The sequence below is a fragment of the Tympanuchus pallidicinctus genome, unplaced genomic scaffold (genome assembly GCF_026119805.1).
Source record: "Tympanuchus pallidicinctus isolate F22 unplaced genomic scaffold, pur_lepc_1.0 scaffold31, whole genome shotgun sequence".
Classification (NCBI taxonomy): Eukaryota; Metazoa; Chordata; class Aves; order Galliformes; family Phasianidae; genus Tympanuchus; species Tympanuchus pallidicinctus.
This window is the reverse complement of record NW_026294749.1, coordinates 16,169,719-16,192,252: the sequence shown is the minus strand read 5'-3', so window position 1 is coordinate 16,192,252 and position 22,534 is coordinate 16,169,719. Positions and strand designations below refer to the sequence as shown.

The window sequence follows — 22,534 nt, the reverse complement described above, 5'->3', positions numbered from 1 at the left end:
CTATCAAACGACGTCAGTGGTCCACAGCATTTGAGGTACTAACTCAATACAAATGAGAGAAGCTGATGCTTTTTGTCTACTTGGTAGTGAAACAAGGAAAACTGAGGAAAGTTTTTGGAACAACTTTATTCTTCACATCTTTCCTGGAAAAAAAAAAAAATCAGGTGGCCTGGGCTCTATGTCATTTATTCTTTCTGAGCCCTTGGAGCTGGATTTCTGCTCTTGGCTTTTCACAGGAGATTGGTCCAACAGAAAACAGCTGATCCATCAGCACAGCTGGATCCAGGCTGACCTGCTGTTTAGTAAGTCCATCCAAGCTCAGTTAAAAACTTCAGTTTTCTTCTCCAAATTAGGTTTTCCTGAGTTAAGCAAGCACTGAAGCAAATCTGTTCACCTCTGTTTTTCTTTTTATGCTGCTCTTTCATTTCTGGACCTCCTGTAAGAATGACCACGTGCTTTGCTTTTCACTGATTCTGGGGTATCATAGTGAAATTCCTCAGTCACGTATCTCATCGTGAGTCATAGTTAAGGATGGAGGAGCTTTTCCTCCCTGCCTATCTGCTGCTTCCCTGGCTTTCAGTAGAACCCCCCTTGTGAGCAGCGTAACGTAGGGCTGAACCCTTCTACTGAGCAGCACGGCGGGTTGTGGCTGAGTGCTGACACCGTGACTGTGCAATGTGGGCTGGTGCAGCACACAGCTGTGATGACTCTGTTCCTTCACTGATTCAGTCCTTTTTCCAGCTTAGTTACGTTATTTTGGTTGCTTTGTTTTTTGACAGTAACACAATGTGCAAATGTAACGAGCTGAAACACAGAAGAGAAGAGCAAACCAAAACTGGTCTTGGTTGTGTCCAACGTGTAATTAAATGAGTACCTCTGTATATTTTTAAGAGATTTGAAGTGGTCTCTGGATTGCTGCTCATCTCATTTCACACTGCCCTGCAGTGTTTTCATTTTTGGTGCCCTTTGGCTCTCACTCTTAACTCTATTATACAGGCTCCACTTCAGATCTTCTTCCAAGGCCCTGCACCTGAACTGTTGTCTGGTGCAGAATCCCTTGAGTGCTTCTTAGCACTGGGTGTACAACATCCCCAAGTTCCTTCTCACCACTGCAGTGCCATCCTCAGGGAATTCCAAAGGCTTTGCTCAGTGTGACCTCTTCTGCCTCAGTCCAGCAGCACGGCCTCAAGCAAGCAGCTTTCTGCATTTTCATAGCATGTCATTCTTATGGCGTGTTGTTTCCAAAACTTCCTCTCCACAGTTGATTTTCAGCATTCTGGCTGTAGTGTTACCACTCTTCTCGTGACCTGATTCAAAGTGACAGTAAAATGAACGCTTTTCTAGCACAATTCACTGAAGATTAAGTCTGTATTGTAGGAATCTGAGCATGGGCCCATTTGTGTAATGCGTTGTTGTTGTGATGGACTAAGAGCTAAGATACTTTAAAAGACATAGGAGCTTTTGTATATAAGAATTTGGTATGAATAATAAAGTTTCTGGCTTTTTTTACTCGGGGGATGCAAGTTTGTGGCATTCTTCCATTTTATGTTGGATGGTGCTTGTCTGAAAACTGCGATATGCTCATTTCTGGTTTGCAGATAAGGCATTTTTAGAGCAAGCTGACAATGCACCAAGGTCTCTGAAACCCTAAAGTTGTGGTTGGCATAAAGACAGTTTAGGAAATTAGGTCACCATTACCTCACTGTTCTGTTGTTTTTTGTTTAATTGTTTTCTAAATTTTAAATCCTGTCATGCATGAAGGCAGCACCAGGAGAGAAACAGCTGTGCAGTGTGATTTGGGAAGTGAACGTCTGAGTGCAAACTCATCTCTAACACTACAGCAATAGATTAGATTTGGGATCAGAGTGTTTTGCAGAGCTCCTGGTAGGAGCTGCTCTCTGGAGCCACAGCTCTGCAGTTATTTGCCCTCTGGAGATGCATATTTATTTGAATTAACTTCACAGGGAGCCTAGACAGTGCTAGCTGAGGCCTGGCTAGCTGACTGTTAGGTGTGTAAAACTAGGTGGCATAAATTTGCCCTCACAGCTATAAGTAGTGAGGTGAGAGTTAAGCTCACCCTGGGGAAAGACAAAGATGGGAACGCATGCCCAAAACCAGCCTGGGATTTGAGTGTGGTGAGCACCTCTCTTGTGTTGGTAACTCTAAACGCAGCGGTTGCTTTGATTTACTGTTGGTTTGTCACAGTGATGATCTTTGTGGCATCATCCAGGGCACTGCCTGCTCTGAACAATATGAGGAGTTGGACTTCATACACACAACCACACAACCAGGGGTTGCATCCAAGATGGAGTTGGGGGTTAAAATGATGCTGTTCTGTGTTGTCTGAGATAGCAGAGAAAATGCAGTAAGTACACAGCCTGCTTGCTGGAGCAAAGTGCTGCAAGGGACAGACAGATGGCTGGTGCTGGTATGGTGCACAGAGCTCCCAGCCAGAATTAGAGCTCTGAGGTCTGTTTTGAACTTTGTTAATATAAAACTCTCTCACTTCTCTGCTTTCTTAACTGCTATGACAAACCAAACTAACCAACCCTTCTGAAGCCCTAATGCTCCTTTTGCAGCTACTTCAGACCTCTGCCATCTCCCATTGTTTCTGTTCTGGTGATTTGGTCTGTGGACTTCAGTGAGCTTTCAGTGATGCTGTTGCTGCTGTTGTTTTTAAAGAAGCAATGCCCAAAGGGTTCCAGACTGAAAAGGGCTCACACTTGCATCGTGATCAGGAACAGGTCAGGGGTGTTCCTCATTCTCACTTGGCCCCAAGTGTGAGGTGAGCTGCTTTTTGCAGGAGCAGACTGGCATCACACCCAGATGCCTTTGGTTCCCACTTGCCTTATTACTAATCCAGAAAGAAAAATTGGAGTGGTGGGGCTGGGTCATGTATTGTGCACCAAATAGCAGAAGAGATAAATGGGCAGGGCGCTGCAGGTGCAAACTTCTCTTCCTGCCGTTGCACATTTTTCTTATTCTGGATAAGTCAGAGCACCCTGGCCTCCGCTGGGGTCTGCAGGCACAGCTCTGATGGAAGAGGTAGCAGGAGGGCTGTCGGAACAGTGACTGTGGTGTTTTAAAGTAGCAGCTGAGCACAAATGTTTGCTGTTGGGCTTCTTGGGAGAAGGGGCACAGGTAGATACAGCTCCCACATTGCTTCTGTTAGCTGGCTTCTGTTGTGAATCCTGAAACCTCAGGCTTCCTGTACTGACTGCAGATTTTCACCTCACTAGGGAATTTGCAATGCTTGGTTGTCGTACTGTAATACTTGAATAAACCTTCTTTTTGTCTCTGGGTGAGCACTTGCACTTCTCCCTTCCTGCTCTGTGTGATTCTAGTCTTTCAACTGACTTTTGTCTCCAAAACTTCAGGGAGTGATGCACCAAAAGAAACACTGGTCGCTCCACCAGAGAAGAGTACCATTCAGGAGGGAGAATATCCGATCCCTGAAGATGCCTGGTACACAGATGGGTCCAGCAAGGGCAACCCGAGCAAGTGGAGAACAATAGCGTACCATCCTGCCACCAAGACGATCTGTTTCGACGAGGGGGATGGTCAGAGCAGCCAATGGGCAGAACTGCGAGCTGTGTGGATGGTTATAACCAGGGGACCTGGTGATGGTATCCTGAACATCTGCACAGATAGTTGGGCTGTGTACCGGGGGCTCACTCTTTGCATTGCACAGTGGGCCACCCAGGAATGGACTATCCACCCCCATGATCTGGGACAAGGACATGTGGTTAGACATACTGAATGCAGTCAAACACAGGACTGTACGTGTCTACCATGTTTCTGGTCATCAGCCCAGTGGCTGGCCTGCTTGCACCTTGGGGAAGATTGTTGGTGGTGGGAAGCTCAGCAGTCCCTCCAGTAACAGGTACATGGCCTACTGATGTTGTGGTCAACACTCCTATCTTCATTGCTAAAGGGACCCCCATCATGTGCCTGTGGCAGATCAGGACACCTCCTTTGGTGCCTGATATTGTGATGCACCGCAGACATCCATCCAGAAGCTGTGGTACAGGCGGCCAGGACGTGCCCAGTTCCAGCCCAAGTGTTGACCAAGGACAGAAATACAGCCTGTATCTCGCCCTGGAGAGCAGACCTTCCCCTACTGGTACCCCGAAACATCTGTATTTCTCCCCATGAGTCTTTGAGCCTTCAGGATCACTGGAAGGAACGCAATGCCATCAATGCTGCTGTCAGATCTCATGCAGCGCCCGGAGATGGTCTGCATGGCACTGATGGAGCATAGGATAGACCTGCAGCTCACGGCCACGTGCCTCCAGTGACACCGTCGAGCTCTGGCCCATAACAGAATATCAACGTTCGCTGGCCGTCACTCGTCTTGAGTCGTACCAGCACGCATCGCGATGCATCGGATCTCTGCCATAGAAAAGCTCACCCTGCAGTCAAATCGACATTGGCTCATGCCGTGAAGGCAGTTCACCTGTGTTGCTGGGAGGGGTGGAGCCTCTCCAGGATCCCACTGAAGTGCTGACTGCCCCTGGGGAAGGATCTCTTGCTGGAGATTACTGTCATGTTGAATATTGCGAGCCTACGACATCAGTAAGCATTTTCCACTTGTTATCTTTCTGTTGTGATGATCTTACTTAGCGTAAAACTCTGTGCACCAATTGATTTTGCACCTCTGTGCACTTACTGATTGTACACACCATACTGCCCTATATTTTACTACAGCCTATGCAAGCCCCCCATAACTCCCCTACAGCCTTTTACAACCTTGTATCTCCCTATGTCCCTCCTCCACAGACCTGCATTGTGCCTGTTTCTCCATATGACACTTACGGCTTTCCCAATGCTCCCTGTCTCCCCATATCCCTTTCTATCCCACCTATTTGCCCCCTATGGACATTTATGGCAGCATATTTTCTTGTATCCTCCCCCAGTCACCTATATCCCTCCTCATAGCTCTCCCCAGGCCCCTGTAGCCCCATATTGCCCTGTATCGCTTCACAGCCATGTTATAACCCTGTATCTCACCAATATTCCCCCATCTCCACTTTAGCCCCCTATAGTCCCTGTATTTGGGCCTGTATCTGGACCGTTTAGCCCCAGGTGCTTCCATAGTCCACCTTATACCACCACATAGACCCCCATAGCCCCTCCCAAACCCCCCCAATGCTCCCTATAGGATTGGGGTGTGGGGGTTCGGATATGGGATGAATATGGAATGGGAGATCCAAAAATGGAATATATATGGGATGGATATGGGAAGAATGTGGGATGGATTGGGGATGAAATATGGATACGGAATGGGACTGGGATGGTAATGGGATGGGATGAGGATATGGAATAAGTATAAGTATATGGAATGGACATGTGCAGTGGACATGGCCTCGGTGCCAGCGCTGCTCCTCTCTCCTCCCACAGGCTCATGAGCAGGTTGTGGAGAACCACAGAGCTGCAGCCAGGAAATTGCTGATGAAGGTGAGTGGATGCAGCAGCACGGGCTGGTGTGGGTGTGCAGGCACAACAGTGCTGCCCGTGGGGTGTGGGGCAGGAGAAGTCCCCCTGTGTGGGTCTGCAGCTGCAGCTCTGTGGGCACCAGTTGCCCTGATGGAGGAGGCGGAAGGGGACGGCGGCACAGAGCTGCCGTCAGACGGAGCTCCATGGGAGCGCCGGTTCCCTGATGGCCGCTCCTCTTCTCCTTTCCTGCAGGAATCCCAGCAAGCACAGGGTGAAAGAGTGGCTGCCAGGAAATAGGAGCTGGAGCAGATAGGGTGAAGCAGGGGCGCGTCCTCAGAGCTCGGTGTCCTCACAGCTCTGGCTGTGAGGAGGACCTCAGTCCTGGTCCCTCGGGTCCATGGGTCCCAGCACAGCCATCCCACATGGTGCAGCCATTGTCTTGCTGTAGAAGCAGCTCATTGCCCAGCTGGAAAAGCAGCTGCAGACTGAGACCAAGGAGATCAAGGTAGTGTGGAGGGGCGAGGGGATCGGGGCTGCCTGCCCCCAGGCTGGGGACCTGGAGGAGGGCTGCAGCAGGCACGGGCACTCACACTTTTGTCTGCCAGGTGCTGTGCCAGGAAAAACAACGCCTGCAAGAGGAGCTGGAGGAGCTGGAGGTGGAGAATGCCTGGTGAGTGGGACTGGGCCCTGCAGCCCACGCCTGCACCCCGGGGTCTCTGCAGCACTAAGGGCAGCAATGGGGCTGCAGCGCTGCTGGGCTTGGGGCTCGGGTTCCGTTCGGCACGTGGCGGGACGGAGCAGCCCCATCCCAGCCCTGAGGTGGGTGCACACTGCTGGGGAGCCCCCGCGGTGACAGAGGCCGGCACCCTCCGACCAAGCCTTGTGTCCTATGGGCAGCAGCATCAGATGGAGCTGGAGGCAGCCCACGTGCCTGGAGCTGTGCTGCTGGAGCTGGTGGAGGCACAGCTGGTAAGGGGCAGAGCCCACCGCATCCTCATCCCATCCACAAGGGTCTCCCTGGGGACGGGGCTGTGCCACTGCGCTGCCAGGCTCCCACTGTCCCGCATGAGCCCTGGCTGTGCAGCAGGGCCTGACCACCATACCTGCCCCGTGTTCACCTGCGGGAGAAGAAGGAGCAGGTGAGGAGATGAGGACTCGCCTTCTGGATGCAGTGAGTGTCCCCTAATTGCCCCGTGCCCAGCCGCCAGCAGCCGGGCTCCCGGCAGGGGGCTGATGGCCTGGACCCCCACTGCCACCAGCAGGGCTCCCAGATGGCCCCTTCAGCACTGTGTGGGGCTGTGCTGCCGTGGGGGGATCGAGCAATTAATGTCCCCATTAATTTCAATCCCGGGTCCCTGTTCGGGCACCACTTGCCACTGCTTCCAGGGCTGGTCCTGGGATTTGGTGAGTTTGCTAGTCCAGACGCGCGGGGAGTGACGACAAGATATGAGTGCATCAGGAAAACCCCGCTTTATTGTTAAAGGGAGACTATTTATAACCATATTAGTAAACTTGCCACAAGCTGATAAGTTAACAACCCCGTAACTACCCCTTACTCACAAAGGTGATGGGCTACACACGTTTTCATGCCTTAGGAACTATCTCTGCGGCACACCCGCGGTTACTTCCTTATCTCCAAACCAAGTTCCTCCGTGGTCGTTTACTTTGGAGCTCAAGGATACAGTGTCCTCGCAGGTAGCATACTAGTATTTTTCCATCTGTACATCTTGAGAGCCTCCCGCCCTGTCCTGCTCGTACAGCTGTTCGAGGGGCCCATGGCCCCCTTGGCTAGCAAGCCACCCGTCGACAGCTGTGGGGTGGGTGTGCCTCATTCCCAGCCCCCTTTCTCTTCTGCCCCACAGGATGATCTGCCTCATCCTGGTCTGCCTCCAGCTGCTCCTCGTTGTTGTGCTGGGCTCTGCAGTGCTGTATGCCCAGCACTTCGACCAGGAGCTCTTCTATCGGCTCCTGCCTCAAGTGCTGCCCCGGGCAACGTACGCTTCCCTGGCGTACTTTGCGAGCAGCACCCTGCGTGTGGTTTGTGATGGGCTGCTGCCCATCTGACCGCCGTGCTCGGTAGCCCCTCCCAGATTGGGGCTGCGCAGTTGGGCGTGGGGAGAGGGCTCTGTCCCCATGGAAGGGGCCTCTCCTGTGCTCCTGCCCCCCCGGGGCGCACAGGCACAGCTGTGGGGGAGTGCTGGCAGGCGGCTGAGTGCCACCGCTTTGGACTTCTCAGTGAGTTCCTACTGTTGTCGTGAGTCGTTGTCAGTCGTTGTCCAATGACAACCCATCACATTAGAGATCCGTACCTGACACCAGGACGCGGCTGGATCTACGAGCGCTTTGCTGTCTGTCCCTCTTTCTCCATTTTCTGCCTTTTCTCTTTGTCATCTGTTATTCTTTGACTCTTTGTCACAGCCTTTGCCTACATTTGTTACATCTAACATTATTCCTTGCAATCAGCCCATTGGCCAATGTTACCTCCAATAGCTTGTTGCTGGCTGTTAAGAAAGCTCTCAATAAATGGACATCTATTATTTCTCTGAGTTTGGATGACTCCATTGCAGTAGCGGTCCTTTGCTGACCAGGGGAGGCACGACTCAGGAGATGGAAAGAGAGTCAGCCCTTCAAAATGCGCAGAGTGGGACGAGACGTAGATGGGAAGAGAAATGGGATGAGCAGAGTCCCTCTGCACACAGACGTCTGCTGTGTGTCTGCACAGATCTCTTCTGCCCAGTGGTGTTTGTCCATGAAGGCTGGAGCAAAAAAAAAGTGTCTCTGTTGGAGAGCTCTGGAGAGGCATAGAGATGGAAGACAGGAGAAATGAAAACTAAAAGCAGAAGCCCAAGGTCAAATGGTGCCAAACAGCATAACCCCAAGAACAAGAGGCTGAACCCCTTTAGCAAAAGCCTGAAGCCAAGGCCCAAAGATTTAACCCTTTTAACAAAAAGTTGCACCCCAATGCCAAATGCTGCACCCCTTTCACAAAATCCTAATGCAGGACTGGTGGCTGTGGCTTTAGACCCCTGCCAACATTTATGGGCGGAGCAGCTTCAGGGAAGGGAAGATGGCAGTGTGCAACGGATGTGAAATGCAAAGGGTGAAAAAAAAGCTCTTCTTTGGTGCTCTGCTCTCTGACCTGAAAGTCTGGGATGGGGAGCAGAATAAACCCCCTCAATTCAGGAGGAAACAGAGTCCTGTGTTCTACCTGGACTGCCACAAGTCCATGGGGGCAGATGAGATTAATCCAAGAGTACTGGGGGAGCTGGTGGAGGTGAAAAGCCAAGCTGCTTTCCATCATCTGTCAGCCCTCCTGGTCAACTGGAGATGCACTTTGGCCACAACAACCCCAGGCACCGCTATGGGTGTGGGGCAGAGCAGCTGGAAGTCAGTGTAGAGGAAACGGACCTGGGGTTGTCGGTTGATACTCAGCTGAACACTAGCCAGCAGCGTGCCCAGTGGCCAAGAGGACCAATTGTATCCTGGACTGCATCAGAAATGGTGCTGCCAGCAGATCAGGAAGCGATTGTTCCTCTGGTGAGGCTGCAGCTCCAGTGCTGTGTTCAGCTCTGGGTCCCTTGCTGCAAGAAGGGGCCTGGGGAGACCTCACTGCGCTCTAACTCCTGAGGGAGGCTGTGGTGAGTTGGGGGTTGGTCTCTACTCTCAACTAACAGTGAGAGGACGAGAGGGAACAGCCTCAAGTTGCACCAGGGGAGATTCAGCACCAGCCTGGTGCTGGATGTTCAAGCACCAGCTTGAACATCCTCTGTGTCCTCATGGGAGAAGAGCAGCGTGCGGCTGCTGCCCTCCTGAAGCACAGCCTCATCCACAGGCTCTCCATCGATCTCTTTAGAAAGAAGGTAGCAGAGTGGGACAGTAAATATCTGCTCTTACCAGGAAGACGTTATCTTCAGAGGGCACTACTTCTCAGAAGACATCAATGTTTTCCACATACGTAGAATGTTGGTTTCCAAGCCCTCTGATGAACAGACAGAAATATGCCCACCAGATACTGCATTCTCCATCATGACTGTCTGTAGAATGTGAGAAGACCTCTGCAAATATCTTTGTCTTACCAACTTCCCTCTCTGTCTCACAGGACCTGAACAGGATGTACCAGGACACGTTTCAGATGAACCAGCTACTGAACTCTATTTGGTGCAGTCCATCCAGACAGACCACCCTGTCCACCCCTGGGATACCAGTGGGGCTCCGGCATGGGAAGCAGCTGCAGGTTTGGCATGGCTCTCTCTGGAGGCACTTCTGCAAGCAAAGAACCACGAAAGCTTTCTATCATCTGTGTCACGCGTAACGGCACAGTGCCATCTGAGGAGCAGATGGTACCAGGGGATGGTGCAGGGACAGGGCACGCACGTGCAGCTCTGTGCTCTCACTCCTGCAGGCGTGCCTGGCTGACATTAGGGCTGTGAGCTGGCAGCTCACAAAGGAAGTAAAAAGCCATGACATACTCATACCGTCTGCTAGAGCTTCCATCCGGGGAGCCAGCTGGGATTCTGCATCCCATTCATCTCCACTCACATCTGTAAACAAACAGGACAGAGCAGCTCATATCAAACACGTCCATATCCACATCCAGATGGAAACAAGGAGGGATCGCTCCACAGCACCCTTCTCTCCCTTCCACACAGCAGCATCTCAGCCGTACATGCCAGGTGCCTGCAGTGGCACTGTGCTGATACACAACAATCCATGTGTGGAACTGTCTGGAGACGGGGAGGGGAAGAGAACTGAAAGGGGACAAAGAGGGGAGGAAAATAGAACGGTAGGGGGAGCCCCAAAGGCTCTGTCCTGGCAGTGTTCCTGAGGTTCCACCTCAGGAACAAAAGCTGTGTCTGACCAGAACACTGGATAGAAAGGACCAGTGTAGTCATCTAGAATCACAATCAGATAAGAGAAGTTCCCATTAAATCTGTGATCACTTTTTCCATCAAAGACCAGAGCTGGGTCAGGTAATGAGATGGGATAAACATCCAGGTTGTCAGTTCCACAGCTGCAGTGGAACAGGGAGACCCACCGGCTGGCCACAGGCAGGTTGCAAAACACTCTGCAGGCCACGTGCAGTACCATCATGGACCGCACAGACCAACATTTGGGCACTCAGGTCTTACTTACCACTGCAGATCAGTGGTGGACACAAAGGGAGGTGACACTAAAACACAAGAGGAAAATATGTAGCCAGAACTTTGCTCTCCAGAAGTTCAGAGTCCTGCTCCACTTTTTGCCAGATCTGTATTCTTCAAGATCACAAACTCCATCAAGGCATTCATTACAGCCCAGGCTGCCTCCAGTCTTAACCTCTCCAATGCTCTCCTCTGCACTGGTGAGCACCAAGTCCAGTAAGGCTTGACACCAGGTCGGTCCATCTGTTACTGGACCAGGAGGTCGGCTTTGGCAGACTCCAGCAATCTCCTCTACTGTCTGCCCCCTGCTGTGCTGCTCTCCCAGCAGGTATCCAGGCAGTTGAAATCCCCCATCAGGACAAGAGCCTGCGAGCGTGACACCTCTTGCAGCTGAAGCAAGAAGGGCTCGTCAACAGCTTCCTCCTGATCGGGTGGGCTGCAGCAGACTCCGACCACCGGGTGCTCTTCGCTGGGCCGGTCCTTGATTTTTACCCACAGCTCTTGACCCAATCACAGCCATTCCTCAGACACAGCTCCTCGCAGTCCATCCGCTCCTAGCACAGGGCAGCTCCCTTGCCATAGCTGCCTCCCCTTCCCTCCCCTTTCCACCCCCCTCCCCTCCCTTTTCCACCCCCCTCCCCTCCTGTCCCCTCCCCTCCCCTGTGTCCTTTGGGCTCATGAAAGCTATTTTCATCCCGGTGTAGATGTGGGTGTATTCTCCTGCAGTCCTGCGCTGCCTGTGGGATGCAGAGTATCAAAGAAGAAAGCACCAGTAGCTTGTCAGTCTGTGATTTATGTTGGTTGTACCATCCCCAGGGATACCAAAGCTTGGGGATGACCTCAGCTGCACATCAGTACAGATATTAAACATGGGCCCCAATCCCGACCCCTGGGGAATGTGAGAGGCGCTCAACTCCAATGACTTCTGATCAGGAAATGATCTCAGTGAAGCAGCAAAGTTTTTATTCATTACTGCAACAATGGGTGGGCAGCCCCCTTATGGCAGGGAGACATTGGGCGCACGATCAGTTGAACACTTCTCATTATATATGAACACTATATTATATATCTTTCTCCCATCCCAGGTTTTTACTGTTTCCTACTGGCCAAGTACTCCAGGCGTACAATCCATGCAACACAATAATTCATCTTTCCATATGAGAGGTACCACCAACCTCACGTTTTCAGGATGCATACAGGAGGGCAATATTTCTTGAAGCTGTTATGCCTGTTTCATCCTATGCCAAGCCTTCCTTACCCTGCTCCTTATTTTTCCTTCCCTTACTACTTAGAAAGGAGAAATAGTGTATTAGCAGGCAGAAACCAGCAGACTAGGAGACACTGAAAGTTAAATTCTATTTTAACGTCCTGGAGACAAAAGGAAAAAGCCCAGTACGTGTCAGGATCAAACCACTGTTCTGCATTTTATACGCAGCCAAAATGCAGAACATTTTATGGTGTGTTCCAAGACACCAAACGTGCTCTTTAACAAACCTTTAACTCTGACATTAGCAGCTCATAAGATTAAAATGGAACTATGGAACATTTGTAATTATTAGTTTTTATTATCAGACTGGCTTTTTCGGTCACAGGCCAACGTTTCCAGCTTATCTTGCCCAGAACGATCTCCTCTCGTTAGTTTTGACTTTGGTTTAGGAATCTGGTGAAGAAAGAAAAGAATTGCTACAGCTTCTTGACAATAAAAAGCAAATCACTTCATTTAGTCTTAAAAGTTAGGAAACAAACTTGTTTCTTTTCAGGAAAGGACTCGAGGTGAGTAACTGAACAATTGCAAACAGCTGTAAGAGTGCACAAGAGAAAGCGATGTTTTGAACGCAAGCACTTGTGCAAAAGGAAAACTGATTGTATTCCATAAAGCAAAGAATTAAGCTTGATCAAGCTCTGCTGTCTATGCAATAAGTATGTGAGAGCTACTCAGGTCATTCCCCTCCCTCCCATATCAATAACCTTAACACTAGTTAATTTAGCTGCATTACAGAGAAGGGAACAGCCTACAGAAAATATACTCGTTAGCCCTTAAGAGTCATTTACTTCTGACAAGTGAAACGGATAGGATTTTCTTCACACCATTTGAAATCTTTTAAACAAGTATGGAAGAGTAAGATTTGGCGAGGAGACAGCCTTAAACAGCAGCTAGTTTTTGAAATATGGGTGTTCAGTGTGTGTACAATGAGAGCATTCAATTGCAATCACTAAATGCACAAATTGAACAGGGACTTACATGGAAACTTTTCAGGTAACACAAGGCTGCAAGTTCACACGCATCTCTCCATCGTGTCTCACTGTTCTGTGTCATTTTCAGCAGGAAAGTTCCAGCATGCATGTAGAAGTGTCCTTTCATTTCAAGGAAGGTACGAGACAGCTCATCAGGTCCATTCGCACACGGTCTCACAGAGTGAAGCACACGATCAAAACTGGAACATAGGAAAGATTCCTTTTCAACCAAGTCCTGGCCTCCCACTTATACTAGACCCCTATCACCGAGTCTTCTCTGAGGCCTGTAGCTCAGACACACAGCTTGGGGATCACGCCTAGCAACATTTTTTCTTTGCAATTAGTACAGAGGAACTCCTCTCCCATCCACAAAATGGCTAATCACTGAAAATGATGCCTGCCTTTATCTGGGTTCTGTGACCCAGAAAAAATATTCAATTTCTTTTTTTTTTTTTTTTTTTTTTTAAACAGAACAGTTAAAACAATACCTTTCAAGGGCCCCTCTGCTTTCTTGAACATCTCTAGAAGCAAGTGTATTTTTAACCAAGCTAGAATAGGCCAGCAGATGATCCTTCTTGACAGCTCTCCAATTATTTTTATCAGACTCCAAGTCTCGTACTGATTCAAGGTATTCCTAAACAACAAAGTTCATTAGAGAATGAGAAACCACCATCCTTACATGAAGGCAAGAGGTTCTCCAGAACACCTTGCTACATAATCCAGTTTCCCAGGTGAGACATTAACATATTTTTCAACTCTGGAAGGCTTAAGAAAATCCTAAGCAAATCATGGGTTTCAGCAGACGCTACATTTGAAGGAGTTAAGCCACTTGAGAATTAGCTGTCATTGTAATGATACTAAGAGAATAACACTAGTTTCAAGGACATGGCAGATTATGACAGGACCAAAACATGATTAAACACCTCGAACCTCTTTATGACACACTAACACCATTCCAAGCTGGAGCCTACAGGTATTTTCTTCTCCGCCTCCTGACAGTGAAGCGCAGCATCTCTTAATCTGTTATTTAAATGGTAGAGAGCAACCAGTCTGATGTTAAGGTAGGGATCGTCTGGTCTCGCACAGAGCTCGGTCTGAATCATATCACAGAGCTGATTCCAGCCATCTTCGCCTTGACGCTCCAGTAACTGCTCCTATCAAATACAAAGGCAACGTGTTAAAATAGCATTCTCCACGAAAGCCTCTTCAGCAACTACATTACCTGACTGCTTTCTCACCGCCACTACTGACTACATTACTCAAACTGCTCTGCAAAGCTCAAAGGTGCTACAGAGAGCTTGGAAAGCATTTTAGAAGTGAGAAAAGAAAAAAAAACAAAAAAACTTTAAAGTTTGCATCTTGTAGATGCAAAATTAGATGCGAAGTTGTCAAACCATCTGGTTCAAATTTGACACACTTCGATACAGAGCAGCTTGTCTTAAAAAAAAAAAAAAAAAACCACACACAAAACCCCAAAGCACAAGCCTCTCAAGACTTCAATTTCATTGCTGTTGCTCCAGAAAACTAACGCCTGTACAAAAGTGAGATCATATGACTGAAAGCACTTTCACAGCATTAGGGAATAAGAGCATCTCCTACACTTGACAGTTTTTAACTCAAAAAAACCTAGAAAGCAGAGCAGTCACGTAACAGAGGCAGTATCACCTATCTAATCTTGACCTCTTGGATACTATTACTACCACCATTTTCCCATCACATGATGCAACTAAAGTTTCTTCTAGGAACAGAACAAGAGATCAGAAGCTGGAATTTACCTTCAATCTGTAAGCAGCAGGATTCCCAGGGAAGAGCCTGGCAGCTTTCTCAACCCAGTACTCAGCTCTTCCATCAATGATGTCATTACTGCACAGCAGCTCTGCAATCTTCAGCACAAGACACACTGTCCAGCCCCACGAGGATCCACGCTTCCTCGGCCCCGTATCACCGGCTCCCCGGGTCACGTGACGCTCACCCCGGCTGCTGCGCGTCGCGCCGGGTGGCGTCACGCCTCTGCGCGCCCGTTCGTCCAATCGCCCCTCCGCCCAAGCTTTAAGTGACGGCCAGGGCAGCCAATTGCCTCCGCAGAGACGAAGGGGCGGACGAGGCTCTCCCAGCAGAAGGGGCGGGGCGTGCACATAACAGGCGGCAACGGTAGCCAACGAGATGACCGAACGGGCAAGGCCTGCCAATAGGAGAGGCTGGAGGCGGGGCGCGCAGAAGGCCGTGCGGGGCCGCAGCGCGCGCCTGGTGCACGGTTGTCCGGTACGGCTGTGCGGGCCGGTGCTGAAAGGTGAGAAGGGCCCCGTAGTGAAAACGTGAGGAAAAGGCTTCACGGGGATTAAGCATTGGGGAGAGGGGGGAGTTAGAGAAAGTTTGTAGAATCAAAAATGTTAAAAAAATAAGGGATGGCAGACACTGGGTCTGCGATAACGAGGGGATGAAGGCCGTAAAGGGAAGGGTTTGAGAACGGCCTGAGGACGCCGGGCAGCGAGGCGATTCGATGGCCGCAGGGCGAGCTGAAACGGGGCTGGGGGGGGCTGCCCCTCCCGCAGGGTCAGAAGTTAACAGGGAGAAAGACTGCGAGCCTTCGCGAGGAAGATGAGGATTCTTCAGCCCACGGCCGCCAGGAAGACCCTCACCACTCACTGCGCACGCGCGAGCGGGGGCCACATGCTGATGGGCTCAGAATGATATGAATGTGATCTGAATTCCTGGGAACTCCTGATCACGTATTACTTCGGCCTCTACCTGGAGCACGCTTTCTCCTGACGCTGTGCGACTTAGGAGCAGCTCTCCCCCTTGCACCCAGCATTGCAGCCCTGATTAAACGTACCTGCTTTTGTAATACTCTGTGGTCATAGAGTCTGATTCCACATATCAGTGTGCGCCGCTCCTCGGGGCAGCGCGTGCCAGGGCCCTCCTTGGGAAACATTTCTTCCTGCTATGGAACCCACCGAGCGCTCAGGCTGGCACTCTCCAAATAAACACGCGGTGCTGACAGACTTATTGCGGGCCAGGCGACGAATCCGCTGCTGGGACGGCAATGCCTGTGCCCAGCGGGCCCATCTGTGTGCGTGGGGGAAGAGAGGGGCGGTAGGCCCCGCAAGGGCCAGGTTAGGGGAGCTGTGGGGGCTGCAGCTGTCACTGAGATAAGAAATGTCTCTGCAGAGCTGGAAGTCAGGAGCTGAGGAGATATGAAGGGCTACCTCTCGATACATTTGCATACAGCTAGTAGAACAAACAGAGCTAATAAAGAGAGCCAAACACATACAGTGAAGGCATGAAAGTCCAGCAGTTCCAGCAGTGGGGGAAACACGCACCTGAGATCAGAGACTGCAGGGAATGCTCCTTTGTGGGTGGGATTTAAGTCACACCAGGCACAACGCTCTGCTTTTGAGAAGGGCTGCTTTAACAGCACGCCGTCTGGGAAAGCACACTCTAACCAGGTTTGTGAAGAGCCTCCCAAATCCTCACAGTCTTACTGCTCTGGGAAGCACGAGGTTCTCTTCTCAAAAACATTTCTTATCAGTGCATCCAGCGAGCACACACATCTGATGTTGTGACAGAGAACATGGGCAGAGACCAGCAGGTTGGAAGGTTGTCACCTTCGGGCCAGATCAATACTACAAATATCCGGCAAGCCCTTCTGTAGCAGAAACACGATTGCTAAAGCTGAGTAACGTCCAATGGGTGAGTATGAGTAAGATGAGGCTCAGCACAGTGCTGAGGGATCTGATACTGACATGCCATTGCAATTCAGTGCACAGGATGAAAAGGCAGTAAGGTGGGCCCGAAGATGGAGCTGCTTTGTCACGCTAAAAGGCTGCAGTGTTTGAGACCTCCAAAACAATCTGCATCACCAGACTAATCAGCACTTTATGAATGCACACCAAAGACCCCAAAGTTCCTCTCAGAAGAGACAAGTACAACTTACCTTACATTACTTCCACATACAGGATTCTACTTCTGACTTTATAATTCCATACTATAAAACAAAAGAAGACTTCTTTCTTGCAATACCGATTCTTAACAGCAGTTTTACAATTGAGTATGAGAACTAATCCACTTACCTCTACAGGATGGAGTTGCTCAAGAATACCAGAGCTTGCAGATTCAGAGTGCCACACCTGAGGAGTTTTCAGGAAATACTGCAATGAAACACAACATTAAATAAAAAATAACCCAACACAGCCACATAATCTAAACTGACCTTGAAAACTATCAGTGTCTAACCACTGTTATTTTAGAGTTGTGGATCTATTTAGCAGCCACCAATTTACTCAGCCAGCCATTATAAACCTTAATTTTTCATAATTGCACACAGGCTGATCCAAAAGTAATGCCTCCTGTTTTATAAAGCTGGCCCACAACATCACAGGTTGAACCTTCCTGCCAGCATTCAGTTACATTTTGCAGCCATACGGCAGACGGCAGCAGAGGGCCAGAATGACAGCACAGCACCTGACATGGAAGTGCTCATGGAGCACAGGGTGTCCCTGAACTCCTCCACACTGAAAAAATCGCACCCACTGACATCCATCAATGCCTGCAGAATATTTATGAAGCCCAACATGTGGATGTGAGCACAGTGAGGCTTCAGCAGTGGCAACAGCAATGCAAGGCGAGCCACCCAGACAGCCAAACGGATTTATTTTAATTATTATTTCTTTTTAAACAAGTACAGCACGCAGGCTCAACACTGGAAGGAAAAAAAAAAAAAAAAAAAAAAAAGGATAGTTAATGGTGGTGACCATGTTGAAAAACAGAGTTTTGTTGAGAGAGCTGAGAATTCACTTTACGTATCTCTTGTCATTTCTGTGGAAATAAATAGGAGGCATTCCTTTCAGAGCAATCTACGTACCTCAATAAGCCACCATCCTAATAATGCAGTAATACTAATAATAGGAACAGAAAAAAACAGACTCTCAGAATATCTGTTGTGGGGATGGAACAACAAAACCAACACTGCAGTCAGCTGTAGTTATTCCCTGGGAAGGAACTGATGCCAGCAGAAAGGTCACAACCACTTCCGACACTCAAACCATAGCAGCATGTCAGAGCACGCAGCCTTGGAATAAACCACAAGGATAAACCAAATAGACTGGGAGGTACCAACCTTACAAATTCATTGTACCACTGTGTCGTATGGTAAGAAGAAAAGCAGGATGTTTGAGACTTTGTCAGGCACAGAACCTCCAGCACTGGAGGCGAGCAGTTCTGAATTCTCGGTATCTGGTCGTAATTTGTGTGCATGCACAAGCAGCAGTGCAACTCAATTTACAAGAGCAACCAAATGCATTCAAGGCATACTTACAAAAGACTCTGAGGTAGAAAGCTGCTCACTGAGGCGAAGATCAGAAATGAGGCAGGGGAAGCCTGACAGATTGAGAGCGATTAAGTGTTTGAATAAAGAAAGGAACAGAAAGAACAGACATTGCTGGAATCTATCAGATGCCAATCTTCATTTGAAAAACATCCTGTACATGTAGAAGCAACACAGGATCAACCCGCAACTATTTATCCCACTATCTCAGTGATGATTGCTATTATACAAACTCTGTGTATTTTTAATACTGCTGTTAGAAAAAAACCACAAATTCCTCCTCCAGCGTGTAATCAAATTCAAGTTCATTTATGAGTTTAGGTAGAAAAAAAGACTTCTGGTCTCGGTAACACAGCTACAAAAGCACTGTACAGGATACTCACAGATACAGCATAAACCAAAGCTGGCTCTTTGTAACAGCACATTTCCTTTGTCTATTCCCCTTCTGTTGATGTACATTACCACAGCTTTGATGACAGTAAGGCTTCCTGGGCCATCTGTCAGAGCTGCAGAGCTTCCACCTCCTTTAAGCATCCGTCCACTCACAAGTACAACCAGCCTGGCTGAGTAAACTATGCTGCGTGTGCTGAGATGAAATGGAACAGAGATCAGAAGAAAATAATTGCATCTTAGTAAAAAAAATCTGTGATTTCTAGTCCGAGAAAATTAATGTCACATACAAAAATTATTTCCAACGTAAAGTAACCACATTTCCAAAACAAATTCTACCCATAGAAGATTACAGAACTATACTAAAGCACATCTTAAAACATCAGTTCTGTGGCAGACAGAGTAAAGAGACCAGCAAGAGAAAGCACAGAAGGGCTTCTCCCTAAGGAATAATTGACTACAGGAGCTGTAGAGCTGTTTGCTGAGGTTTTTTAGTGTGAGTGAGCAGAAAAGAGGAAAGTAGGAACGTGACCTCAGGACAGTCTGAAGTAACATGGAAATGGGAAGAGCTGCCCAGGTGCTCTGAGCTGTTCAGACGACATGACAGCCATTTTCTTGAATGCTGTTACATATGCAGAGACAAGCAGTGAGGAAACAAACAGTTTTCTGGCTAAAAATAAAAATACCCTGCAATGCAAAGAGAATGTTCTCTTTGCAGGGAAAAGGGAAAATAGTCAAGGGAAAACAATCCAACAAGCAACCTCCCTCCTTCCCCTCAGCCCACCATCCTTCCCCCCACAGAACAGACAAAACAAACCCACAGGAAAGGAAAAGACAGCAAATCCACTTCCTGAGCCAATTCCCAGTGTTGAGAACTTAATAAAGAAAAACCAATACATTCTCTGCAAGCATCACCACAAAAGCTGCACATTGAATGAAACGAGCAACTGAGGGTTACAGCCTCCAGCTGCACCTCCTAACCAAAGCAATTGGGAGAAAAAGTAAAAGTCTGTTTGCTAGTCTGTTTTTTAGACTGGAGCCTCAGAAAGTTGTAGAGATACCCCAGATAACAAAACCCTCACACCTATTCTTTGTAACTGCAGACACACTACCTGAGACCCTAAGAAACACACAGCTAGATTAACTTCATTATGTTCTTTTCCTCCTGTGTTTTCTGTGCTAGCTCTTAAGAACATCCCCTTTTTGAATAGATCTTCACAATCTAAACCATACCTGAATTCAGCTGCGTAGGCCAAGGTGAGAACGTAACTCAAAAATGCCCTACAACTTGCACAACATTTTTCTCACAGCAGTTAAGGACAGCTGTCTTGACACCTCAGCATTCACAGCTTCAGGTTCATGAGAAAAATAATCACCGTTGAAAGTACAATTAGCAGATAATGGCCAAGTGGTGGCGCAGGGGGGAGAGAGTACGGGGGAAAAAAGCAGCACGAATTGAAATCCTTCTCAGCTCCTCAGTTCCTTCTCAGACATTGCTCACAGAAATCATAGACGCATTTCTACGTCGGGGGGGAAGAAGGGGAGGGGGAAGAGAGCACCGTCTTCGGAACGCGAGTGTAAATTTCCTTCACGAGTCTGCAGGCACCAACCGATGTCTTTCGTGCAACCTCAGCACAGCCACAGAGCACACGCGGCACAGCTCAGCGAAGGGAGCGCGGAGGACGTGTTGCTGCAGCATCACCGCCACAAGAACCCGCACAGCCCCCAGACGCCGGCTGCCCATCAGCTCCAACCCCGCCCCCCCCCGGAGGACGCTTAACGGGGCGCCGAAATTCGGCCAGGGAAAGGAGAGAGAAATTAGGCTGAGGACAAGAACTGCGGTACAGAACGCCGCTCGGAGGACGCTCGCTCTCCCCTCCCCCGGCTCTCCCTCCCTCCTCCCCCGGCTTTCCCTCCCCGCCCGCACCCACCGGCCCCGCACGTAAGCGGCACCGTCCCCGGGAGGCCCGGACCCCACGAGAGCCGACCGCGCGGCACGGCCAGGAGGAGCAGACAAATCGGACGCCTGGAACCGCTCCGCCCTCCGCGTCCGTCACGTGACCGCGCGACCCGGCCGTCATCCGGGCAAGGCGGCCGCGGGGTGAAGCTGGCGGCAGCCATTTTGAGAAAGGGCATGGCAAGTTCAGATCGGCGGTGTGGCGCTGAGGAGCGGGTGAAGCCGTCGAGGAGCCATGTTGGATGTGAGAACGCTGCCGGGCGGAAGCGGCGTGTTTGCACCGCGGCTGGACGGAGCTCCTGACGTTCTAAACTCTTCTAATTCGGTAATTGGCAAATGCTTCATTTACGTATATTGCACATGTGCAGGGAAGTCGTGAGTCCTTGAAATTAAGGGATCCAATATTAGTGTAAAAAAATACAGTGGAGGCAGGGCGATGGCAAATGTATTTCTCAGAACTCGGGGAACGCCGTGGTGCTGGCAGACGCTGCTTCAGCTCAGTCGGTGGCTTTTCCCTGTAGCGCAAACAGGGCGAGTATACAAGCACTGTGAAATGACATCGTATCTCGATTCGGGCGCCTGCTGCGATGCCGTTGGACAAAGGGCACTCGGTGCTGTGAGTGCTGCGGCAGCTCGGTCGGCATCAGCTGGGAATTGCACACAGCCTGTTGAGCACAAGGGTCACGTGGAAATCGCCAGATGAAAGCACGTGGCTGAAATTCAGCAGGAGGAGAACTTACACGGGTAGCAGCCAACAAGGATGAGGGTAAAATCAAGATGTAAGGAATGCTTGAGTCCTTTTGGAGTTCTGTACAGCAGACCCGACCGATTTCAGTTTAAAGGGGAAGCTCTGAGTCAATGAGGTGAGAATTATTTACGTCTGAACGGGATGTGATGCTGGAGATGAGTAGCCCGTGGCCTCACTGGGTTTTTCTCTTTGGGTGATTATCCACAGAGAGGACAGGGTAACACACACATCTACAGGATGCTCTCCTGCTGTGTCATGAGGATCAGAGCCAACCCCATTGCTGTGTGAACTCTTCAGTGCACAGAGGTAAGGTTCCTCAGCACGGCTGGATCCACTCCTAGTCCCAGACAGTTTGCGTCTAAGGGATCCTAGACAGATAGATAGATGTACCCTTAGTGAAGCTGACAAATTCAGACCAAACTATTAGTTGCTTACCAAGGATCCGTACCAGCAAGGTGTCTTGACATCAAGGTGGAAAGGATCCCTGTGCAGGTGTGACATCAAGAGACATCCCTGCTAAAGGCTGTAGGAATGGAATGTTGTTCCTGCATTAGATAGATAACTTTAGCAGGGACTTAGGCTGTATGATCTCCAGAGGTTCCTTCCAACCCCTGTGATTCTATGATTGGCTGTAGTCTGTGACTAATTCTAATCTGAAAATAGGGCAAATCAGGCATGAGATCAGTGAAATCACAGACATCTAAAATGCAGGAGTGAGGCCACTCCTACTTTCTCTGGGCTGGGGAGAATGAACCTGGAAATGATCTTCTTCTTGTGATTAAGAGGAGGGAATTGATCTGAAGAAGCAGAGCACAATGTACTTGTGTTTAGTAACTTGTCCTTAGAAATAGCTGATGTGAAAAAGTAGAAATACCATATATGTTAGTAACCTACTTTAGAAATACAGTTGCTGAATTGTGTGATTAATTCTTGCTTGCAAAACTGCAATAGCTCTTAAATGTTCCAAATAGTGTAGGTATAGTATTATGGACTAGAAATCATATTGTAGGGCTATTTTGTTTGGATAAGACACCCTCAGCAAAAGAAAAACAGACTTAACAAACATCAAAGAAGCCAGGGGCTCTACGCAAGGCTGGCTTGCCTGGCTCTGTGGGTAGGTTGGGATGCAACAGGCAGGCATCAAGATACTCCCCCTTGTCCTCCTTCCAAGCTTATCTCTATGCAGGGACGAGCAGAAGTCCAGAAACAAGGACTGAGTGTTGAGTGAGCAAGTGTGAGAAGTTAACTAATTAGCGATATATGCTTAGCCAGCAATAATTGATGTTCATCCAGTATCCATAGGT

General features: G+C 49.2%; 1 protein-coding gene and 3 long non-coding RNA genes across 23 annotated transcripts in view; 3 read left to right on the top strand and 1 right to left on the bottom strand.

Annotated features, from left to right (window-relative positions):
• The window catches only part of LOC128087802 (uncharacterized), a 44,063-nt gene that overhangs the window by 13,831 nt on the left and 7,698 nt on the right, over window positions 1-22,534 (top strand). The gene's annotated exons all lie outside the window — the stretch shown is intronic.
• LOC128087801 (uncharacterized) lies at window positions 1,759-12,124 on the top strand. 6 transcript variants are annotated; one of them, XR_008210003.1, is made up of 6 exons: window positions 1,759-4,575; window positions 5,401-5,457; window positions 5,689-5,941; window positions 6,042-6,106; window positions 6,337-6,405; window positions 9,536-12,124. It is a non-coding gene; the product is annotated as an uncharacterized LOC128087801 (long non-coding RNA). The 6 variants fall into 6 exon arrangements; XR_008210002.1 differs by having other exon boundaries at window positions 6,334-6,405; XR_008210001.1 differs by lacking the exon at window positions 9,536-12,124 and adding an exon at window positions 7,299-7,982.
• On the bottom strand, window positions 6,888-20,621 carry LOC128087797 (RANBP2-like and GRIP domain-containing protein 8). Of its 8 annotated transcripts, none has more exons than XR_008209992.1 (6): window positions 17,929-19,166; window positions 16,883-16,960; window positions 13,736-13,966; window positions 13,301-13,446; window positions 12,820-13,012; window positions 12,142-12,237 (listed from the first exon to the last, which is right to left on the bottom strand). XR_008209992.1 is itself a non-coding variant. In XM_052697717.1 (5 exons), the coding sequence occupies exons 1-4, from the start codon at window positions 20,604-20,606 to the stop codon at window positions 9,578-9,580; spliced, it is 429 nt and encodes a 142-aa protein (XP_052553677.1). In that variant the 5' UTR covers window positions 20,607-20,621; the 3' UTR covers window positions 6,888-8,227; window positions 9,331-9,577. The 8 variants fall into 8 exon arrangements, 3 of the variants coding, with proteins under 3 accessions (XP_052553677.1, XP_052553676.1, XP_052553678.1); XR_008209991.1 differs by having other exon boundaries at window positions 18,127-19,166; XM_052697717.1 differs by lacking the exons at window positions 12,820-13,012; window positions 13,301-13,446; window positions 13,736-13,966; window positions 16,883-16,960; window positions 17,929-19,166 and adding exons at window positions 6,888-8,227; window positions 9,331-9,699; window positions 9,912-9,978; window positions 20,457-20,621 and having other exon boundaries at window positions 12,148-12,237.
• Window positions 15,039-15,659, top strand: LOC128087811 (uncharacterized). The gene is made up of 2 exons (XR_008210023.1): window positions 15,039-15,127; window positions 15,365-15,659. It is a non-coding gene; the product is annotated as an uncharacterized LOC128087811 (long non-coding RNA).

Coding starts and splice junctions, on each gene's coding strand:
- LOC128087797 (XM_052697716.1), bottom strand. CDS start 20,606: ATGACGGCCGGGTCGCGCGGTCACGTGACGGACGCGGAGGGCGGAGCG. Junction 12,238..20,456: donor GCCGCTTACGTGCGGGGCCG/GTGGGTGCGGGC, acceptor TTTCTTCACCAG/ATTCCTAAACCAAAGTCAAA. Junction 9,979..12,147: donor GTGACCGAAAAAGCCAGTCT/GATAATAAAAAC, acceptor TGTTTGTTTACA/GATGTGAGTGGAGATGAATG.